General features: G+C 38.5%; 1 protein-coding gene across 1 annotated transcript in view; it reads right to left on the bottom strand.

Moving 5' to 3' along the window:
* Nucleotides 1–3,686, bottom strand: part of LOC111662659 (olfactory receptor 51E2-like) — an 8,866-nt gene extending 5,180 nt beyond the window's left edge. The window contains exon 1 of the mRNA XM_087176727.1: nt 3,617–3,686. Coding sequence (XP_087032853.1) covers nt 3,617–3,686 — 70 coding nt within the window. The remainder of the gene's footprint in view (nt 1–3,616) is intronic.
* Between the last annotated feature and the right edge of the window lie 6,000 nt (nt 3,687–9,686).

Here is a 9,686-nt window from a genome sequence, read left to right as displayed (position 1 = left end):
CACTGGCTGACTTCATGTCTGACCTGTGTACAGTGGAAAATATACCTTCTTCACTAATCTCCAGAGATAACTTTCTACTCAAGAATAACCAGCATGAGCAATACAGTAATGAGCAGCACCCTATCACTGACATTAAAGACTTATCCATTGAGATTGGTTTATCATCTACCAACTTATCAGATGAAACAAACATCTAATAATTGTTGACCTCATAAAAGGGCGTTGGTTTGCATATGGTAGGGACATGGCCCTACCAATATTTGAGTGAACTGGTTCACACAGTTTGGAGTAAAGTCATTAGATAACTCTGATTTGCCCTTCCAGAGGGTACTTCTTCAGGATGATTGATCTAGGCATGCTAGCAATTGATTGGCTGAAAGGGTGTGGACTATCTGGTTGTCAGTGTCAGTCAAGACCTCAAGCATGGGCAAAAATGTAAAATTATATATCAAAGTAGATATCAAAAGTATGTAAGCAATACATAGTAAATTAACCAGCCAGTAGCCAAATAAATTTAAAATGAAAACCTGCTTAGATTCTTAATACGGATGCATCCCTGGATTAGTAGCATTTTACTGTTGTAGCTCTGGTCAAGGTGGAGCAGGTTTTAAATGTGAGATCAAGGGGAAAAGGGGGAACTCCAACACTGGTAGTCTCTGTGTATAGTTTTTATTAAAATGAATTAAAACCTACGCCCTTGTGAAAGTGAGTTATCGATGGAATGTCCCCCAGAGACACCTGAAACAACACCTGGTCAGAAACCTCTTGACTACTCAGGTGTCACAATTGTTCTGATGAAAATCAAAGGTTGTTCTGATCCTGATAGATCAATAAGATCTAGATCATATTGATCTATCATCATCTTTTGATGATAGACAAGACAACATGGTAGTCACTTACAGAGAACTCATGGCCACAGCGTTATCAGCTCTGTAGAATCTTTTATGGCTGGTTTAAACTTGGGATGCATAAAGTTAGTGAAAAATAAAATATGGCACCATGCCTGAGCCATCTTCCTCTCTCTGCTCCTCTCTTTCCTCTATCATCAAACATGACACAATAACCCCAGACAAACACATTTTACCTTGCATCTGACACCTGAGAGGCTTTCTATTTCTGTCGGCTTCATTATGTCTTGATACACAACAGAGTGTACAACTAGGTAATCAATAAATGATCAAATCTGTCATTTCACTTTCACAACAGTAAGTGCACATGCTAATACACCCATTCCATAACTGTCCTTGGTCTCCCATAATCAACTATGACTAATGAAAATACAATATTCATTGACTGTGACTATACACTGTTGGGTAAAGGAAAACAAACAGTAGAGAGCTCAAAGATTCAGTTCACTTAGACAAGGCTTTTCTCACACAAACAAAGCACAACTTCATGAGTCTTTTCAGAAAACGTCCACAGTTTGTATAAAGTTGGAATGTATGAAGTCACTTAACAATAAAATATAACGACATTGACAATGAACAGAATTCCCTGAGGTGGCTTTTATCACCAAACAGGACACTGTGACCCCAAACAAAAGGCTTCTCTGCTGTCGCTTTGGCTCCTGGGAACCCTGCTAATGAGCCCTATTTGTGATGTCATTACCAAAGGATGCTGGTTAATGACCTTGCCTGTAACAAACAATCCTTTTACTGTTCACACTTAAGCCTAATTAATCTCATCTGCATCCATTAGGAGGTTTTGCACTCTTGCAATTAAAACTTTAGTGTAATGGGAAGGGGTATACACTGGTATTTGAATCATTAGTGTTCTTGAAAAGCTCACATAAACACCCTAATTGACTGATAGTCACCTCTGAAGGGCTGCAATCTCATACCCCTGACGCCCTTTCTGAAGTCACCTTTCTGTAATTAGTGGGCAAAGTGTGACAAACAATAAACTTTAGGTGCAAGTAAACTTTAGATTGTGTTCATAGTTACTTGCTGCATTGGCACTGGACACAAACTATGTACTGCAGAGGGCATCAAAATGGATGTAAGTCAGTGGCACCTGGGCTCATAAGACATCTAGAAGTTACTTTTTTACAGCAGCAGACCAATTAAAATGCTTCTTAACGACCTGAAAAAATTCAAAGCTGCTGGTAATGATGTTCTGGGTAACCACAGCTTTCAGAAATATCCACAACATGGTTTAAAAGTGGCAGAAAATACTGGAGGCACGAGCACTGATGTGAGAACTCATGTTTAGAGGTTTGTGTTAGAGAGTAAACATATGAGAACCAGGAGCAACCCAGGTGGGGTGCTGAGTTTGTGAGAGCTAAAACTTAGGAATGCACCAATCCAACTTTTCCTAAATGCCAATTTTGATATCTCGGTTCAGGATAAATGCCAATACAGAGAACTGATCTGATACCAGTGCTTTCTTTTTCCTGAATTTACAATCTGCAAACCTTTCTGTGTGGAATTCATTGAGAATGATTTTATATAAGGTAACATGGCCAGCGATTGCTGTGGATCTAAAAAGTGAGACAGTGGCCTTTTTTTTTTTTTTTTTATAAGGCAGGATCCATGAGAACAAAGCGGAGAAGAATAAAGTAATAAGATAAGGAAGCTCTAATTAATGAATGCTAAATGTGTGAGTATGAGTTTGAAGTAATTTTCTCAAATGTTGAACCTGCAGTGAAATTAAGCTAACGATCATTTATGAACAACTGTAACATGAAGCTTTAGGGTTCATGGAAAATGGTGGCCATTTGATGACTGTTTTGCATAAAGGTTTCCTCAGAATATGTTGTCTTTTTGACTCATTGGCAACCCCACCATCCCATTCACTTCTAATGGACGAGGGAAGAGATTAATTAGGCAAAAGGTTCAACAGTAGAGGATTCGTTTGTTTACAGGCAAAGCCATTAAGCGTCATTCCCCAGTGATTCCATCACAACTGGGACTCATTAGAGAGGCTCTTAGGAGTTGTGTCATCATGTCTTTTTTGATAATAAAATGAATGTATATTGTAAATTCTAAGGGGAATCTCATGAAAGTGTCAATCTGAACATAAGTAAATCTTATCTAAATATGAGTAAGTCTAAGAAAGGGCAATAGATAAAGATATATTTAATCTCTTCTGAGTTCCTTGCAATGCAACTATTGTATTTTCAAGCCAATCTATTTTGAAATGGTAGACTGACCTTGGCCTTACTTGTAATTCAGGGCAGGTGCAAATACTAGGTTGGGCTTTGATTTATGTAGGGTAAAAATAGATGACTGGACAGCAGGCTCCTGATGGCAAGACAGAGAAAAGCCCCTTGAATTGATATGAGCAGAGACGAGAGCTCCAACAGTGGATTTAAAGTTTCTTTTTTTTTTTTTACTTGGAAAAAGCGTACTTTTCACAATGAAAAGACAGAATGAAGAGTGAGCTGTTAGATGCAATGTTACATTACATTCTCACTCATTCATTCTGGCAAATCAACTAAAATCTGACTTTATAGGTTTAATCTACTTAGTCCACCTGATCCCGATCATGTACAATTTTTTTTTTTTTTTGGACCTTGAGGGAAATGACAGCCTTTCCATATATAGATTTTGTTTATTATTTCCATCCATTTATCAATACACATCTATCAATACTTTCCTCGTGGCAGCCTTTTTACTTGCTGCCGGAGGTATTCGTATCAGTTTCTTATCATTAGTAATCCACCCCTCAGATGGGATGTCCACCATGTGTACGGCATCACATGTAAGAGGAATGTTTACACCAAAAAATATGGAAGTTAGTGGCGTCATCTATCCCACACATTCTCCAACATATCCCACCGCTTCCCTGATGTTGTTTTTGCAGGGGTATAATAAAAAACCTTACAAGATTTTTTCTAGCAAAATTCTCACAATGTCGTTGAACTAATTGAATTCCATTATGCTTGACATATTCTTCTCAAGCTCTGGGATATTAAAGTCCCCTTCTTTTTCCAATTTCTCTTTTATAAACAGTGTATTCTAAGACTTGGACTGGAGACTGGAGAAAAATAAGCTTCAGGAGCATGGACTTATACTTATAGACTTATAGCACAGGCTTTTGTGAAACAGTTGCCCCCGGGATCAAAAAGAAAGACTTGTTCTAATTATCAAAATATAGTCTTACCGTAAATCAATAACTTTTCATGCATTAAAGTTTTAAGGGTAACATTTTAACAAATTTCAGCTGCTGTTGCTATGATTTATGGCTGTGCCCAAACTGCCTTATCTAGATTTCTCTCATCCTGACGTTGATTTATGATTCTTTTCACTCCAAGCCAAGCACTTGTGTTCTCACTACAGAGAAACGGTGTGAAATTAATTTGTGAAACTTAAAATATAATTAACTTTCTCTGGGGGACATGACAGTCAGCACAGGTGTCACTCAGCTGTGTGAGCTTCCAATTTACACCAATAGCATTTGCTATTCTGGTGACGGCTGTTCTTAGCCAGATAATAACACTGCTGTCCTTGACCTAAAAGATAAGCTGTGATATGTGATGTGTTCACTTTTTCTGTTTTTCTAATCTAAAAATAATAGGAGGACATGATATTCATCTTAATGTCAACAGAGGACAACACAGCCATAGTGTTGGTAGTGACCTTAAAGCAGGACCATTTACAGACGAAGTAACCATAAATGTAGTTTTGGCTGAGTGAATTAAATACCTGACATATCAAGATACTTAATTGATTGAATTGATCACAAAATCTTGTAAATTCAATATTGCCATAGAGTTTTCCTGCTCATTGATTAGCAACATTGCCTTCGGTGGACTAATACAACCAGAGATTTTAAGGGGGCTAAATGGGTTGTCAAAATCTCTGATGACTGACAAACGTCCACATACCTGCAATTGACCATGTGATATGTTCACTATAGAAACCACTGAACAGACATTTATTTTTCTTTCAAGTTAGCTGTTCTAGTCTTTTCAGAAGTCTGTCAACTCTCACATTTGCCATGAAGCTGCTTTTCTCATTTATGACTCATTTGTGACATAGTCTGCGCAGCATGGTGGCTAATGTTCTTCCCTCTAACAAACAAAACCTTTTACTGTTCAGACTTGATCCTAGTTAATCTAATTTGCCTCTATTACAAAGCATTGAACGCACTATGAAATCTCCCAATTAAAATCTGCAGCAGGATATTATTACACAGACACAATGGTAATCTCTACGTTGATTATTATGTGGAGGTGCTGAATATAAGACAAATAATAATAACAGAGGTCAATATTTAATTATTGATAGTGGAGTTTCACTTGATTACACAACAACTACAGATGGCTAGTCATGCATGTTCTTGGTTGACAACATGTGATCTGTGAATGATTGAAGTCGTGATGTAGTACTGTCAGATTTAGGGTGTGTACAGAGAAGAATGAGTGAGGCTTACATGCCTGAAGAAGAAAGGAGAAACCACTGGAATTGTGAGCATTGCCGCTAATGCATGATTATTTTAAATCCCTGCATAAGTAGGAGTTAAAAAATACTGGTTTGTTACGGCAGTGTAATGGTGCAGCAAACCACTACGGTGTCCTTGAGCAAGGCCTTAACTCTAAAACGGCTTCAGTGGCCAACAGATCAGACTGTGGTACTCCTTGGCAGCGTCCAGGTTGTAATGTTCAGCTTTTGCTGAGACTGGCCGGACCAAACCAAATGTAATACCAAAATGCACAAAGAATGCAGAGATATTTTGTGATAGTTCCACCATGTGGCCGACATGGGTGATTAGCTTCCTCTGCAAAAATGTTCAGCATAGTCCTGTCAGCGTGAAAAAATACAACAGGGATCCTTTGATGCAACAAAAATAAGAATACCACACTGTACTGGCTCAGCTAATCAATCAGTTAACCTGGTGTTGTTGTCGATAATACTACAGAACAGTAAACACTGAGAAATAAGGATAATAATTTACTACACATTAGAAAATTACCCAAGTGGAGAGATGATCCTATCAACACTTTCAGGCAACCTAAAAACTGGGATAAGTGAACGGATCGTGAGCCAGGCAGTGCGTGTTATGGGGACAGATTAAATGCACCAGTGAGTTTGCCTGGCACTCACAGATGTGGAAGTTAAAAAGTTGACTGTGTGCAGCTGTTTTGTAGCCAAAAGGCCACACGAGGGCAGTAGTTCACAGATTTTAATGGTGAAGGCCATAAAGGGTGCAAAAAGTTAATGTGCATTCACATGCCCAATGACTGATTTAATAAGTTTGCACTCTTCTGAACAACACAGCCCACAGAACATAATGTTGGAGCTGGTTTTATCAGATCAATATAATAGCATGTTATTCAGGATCCAGGAGTAGTCAGTGCTCTGTTATTTTGTCAAGTCTTGGGTGTGTTTTGCTGTCAGAGATGTCATGTGAGTTTGGTAAAATCATGAAACCATTTTGACAGAATGGCTCCAGGCACATGTGCTCCAAATACAAATAGACAGATATAAATATATATGGTTGAAGGTAAAAATGGTGAAAGTGTTGTTCTGTAAAGGCGTGTACTGTGGTTGAATGTTGAAATTCAGTTCGAGACTACTGAGAAGAGAGAGCTCTTCAAATGTTCAGAAATTGACAGACAGGTTGTCAGAGCAGATGCTTTTTCCTCTGAGGTAACGGGCCGATGTTTTGACTGGTCAGAGGATCAGCACCTTCTGTTGAGTGAAGGACAGCATGAAATATTCAAACTGCTGAGACTGCATTTATTTTCACAGCCATTTGAATGAGAAGCTGCCCATCACAGACAAATATTACTCAGACTCACTGGCAGCTAATTAGCAGAGCTACAGTAGATGGTGATGTGATTAATGGGAATGAGGTTTAATGAGCACTAAACACCTCAAAGTAATGAGGATGAATAATTGTTATAAGGCATCTAAAATGGTTCAGTGATAAAATGAAAAAAAGCCATTTAAACTGTTCTCAAGCCACAGTGGTGTGCTTTAGTCAAACATACCAGTAGGAATGTAGAGCTGTACGTCTGATATGTAGAGTGTAATTCTGTTTAGAAACACAAGCATATGAATGTTCGAGGCAGCTGCTGAGAAGTGTTCAGTACCATGGGAAACAACTTGTAAAAACTGCTGTGGATAAGGCTTTTATTAAATCACAATACCATAAGGTCATCAGCAAGTTTGTCTGGGATGCTTAGAGAAGCACCCACAGTAAGGTGTAGATCAGTGGTTCCTAACTTGGGGTCACAACCCTTGGTGGGGTGTGACACAAGACAATTAACAAGAACATCAGAAAGAAATATTTCTGCTACATTTCCTGACATTCCTCTATTTTTTGTTTTTTATACCTATAGATTACTGAATAGTTTTGGCTTTTCAGTCATTTACAGACTATTCAAATAAAGCTGGTGGAAAAAGTCACTTTCTACATGACCTGGTCAAAATCTATAGACATGTGCAGCTGGTGATGACTCACCAGTTTCTTTGTTTTAAGGGTTCACAATCCAAAGGGGTTGGGAGCCAATGCTATATAGGGTATTTGACTTCTGAGATGCACTTTGATAACTGCCATGGTGTCTGGATTATATCCTTTGCATCAGCGGGTATTTTTCAATCGTGCTGTTAACTGGATTCTTGTTAACCAAATTACCTAACCCCAAATGTGCACCTGTGCCCTCACTGGAAAGATCATGACTGAAATTAACATGTGAAATCTGAGGAATTAATGTTTGTCCTTCAGTGGAGAGATGAAGGTGAGAGCTTGCTGTCTATATCTTCCTCGTCACCTCATCCCACATAGTGCTGACTATTTCATGTTAGAACTTGACAGACAAGTCTGTGGTCTTAATTAGTGTATAGATCTGAGACACCTGTACAGCTTGTTAAGACAGAAACTGAGCTCCTGGTCAAAGGCCAATCGACCAGCCAACTGTGTTTATCCACAGTCCAGGATGGATCAAAACCCAGGCCCGGACTGCAGTCGTCAATGTGCTCCTGATCAAAACCGCAGTGGGCCTTTGTGAGAGGCCAGACAAAGTGTTCACAAAATCAGACTACACCGGTTCCCATGATATGTAATTATACTGCAGACTAGACATAAAATGGAAATATTGACTGGAGTACTGCAGGTGTAAGCTTCTTTCATAATTATCTCTCCAACTGAGATGTATATTGATTCAGGATTTTTGAGTGTATGAAGTCAACAAAATAGTATCATGGCATGCCAAATGTGTAGTATTCCCTGGGTGCATCTATCATCAAACAGGACACAGTGATCCCCAGACAAAAGATTCACTTGTGCCTTCTTGACTCCTGGGAGTCTTTCTAATGAGCTCCATTTGTGATGACTTTGCCGCTGAATGCCGGTTAATGCCCTTTATATAACAAACAAACCTTTTAGTGTTCAAATTTAAGATAATTAATCTCATAAGAACCCATCAGGAGTCTCAGCTCTAACAATTAAAACTGAAAAGAAATTTGTGGGGGTGCACACTAAGAATAAAGTCATCAAGATTGGCCATGAAAGATGTTGTTTAATTTAAAGTAAATACGGTAATTGTCAAATGGCTAAACATTCTCTGACACATATCCAGAGCTGTGTGTGTTTCAGTGGTGGTTTAACAAATCCTTCCTGCCTTCCTCCAGCTCTTCCTCTTGAGGGAATCCCCATCACCGCATTGCTGTAAATGACAATCCAATCCTCCTAAATCTCAAGTTAGATCTCAAGTGGAATTCTGTGCGATTGACCTTTCAAGAGATAAGGGAGACACTGAACAATGATGGACACTAGAGGAGCATATTTACTCAGCATGCATTCTGATCGTTCATTATTTCCTCCATACCAAGAATGGAAGAGTGGAATACCAAGTGATACAGTATACAGGTGTGCAGAGGGCTGGGTATGGTTTTAAAATGTTCAGTGTCTATGGAAATACAATATCTGAACTTCAGTGCCAGTAGAAACAGTAATTTTTTGATGAATTTTTTTCTAATTGATTCATTTTAAATTCTAATTAATTCATTATAACACGAATCAGGTGCACAAGAATGTAAATGAAATACAGTCTTAAATTACAAAAGTTAATCTAGGAATAAGTACAAGAATCTTGACGGATATTCATCACCAACTTTCGTTACTTCAAGCTTGAGTGTGGGACTTTTCCATATAAATTAACATTACATACATACATAACATACATTCAAGCCCTTGCTAAATGAGATCACACTATGCTGATCTAACACCAGGTGCATCTCTCTGTATGTATGTTTGTGCTCAAGCTTTATTTTCGAGTTCTGGTGTCTGTGGTGACATTCCTGAAGGAGTATTGAAGTTCCAGTTCAAGCATCAATTGTGGGAAAACTAACACTATAATATTGAAAGTATCCGATCTGCCGAAATGTTTCAAATTCCAAACTGGTTTTAATCATTCTCAAGGCGATCAAGGAAAGACGCATTTAATCTTCAGTCCTCTGTGCTCATTAGATGCTCCTCCTGCATTCTAAGAAAGTGGTCGCTTGTGTGACATACAGTGCTGCAGTGTGTATTGTTATACCCGGAGGAGACATAAATGGCAATGTCAAGCTGCTTTCTCCTTCTCTCTATTGCCATTTGTGAAAACAATGAATCAGAACTGCAATACATTTATGATTGTTGTGGTGCAGTGTGCTTAAATTTATCTGTTAAAGTGACACAGTATTTTGAGATGCAGAACAAAGTTCTGCTTGCCAGTTTTGGATAGGACATTTATATCA

The sequence above is a fragment of the Seriola lalandi genome, unplaced genomic scaffold (assembly GCF_002814215.2).
Source record: "Seriola lalandi dorsalis isolate HSWRI2012SDOR001 ecotype SW California unplaced genomic scaffold, Sedor1 jcf7180002054567, whole genome shotgun sequence".
NCBI classification, from domain to species: domain Eukaryota; kingdom Metazoa; phylum Chordata; class Actinopteri; order Carangiformes; family Carangidae; genus Seriola; species Seriola lalandi.
This window is presented reverse-complemented; position numbering and strand designations above follow the sequence as displayed.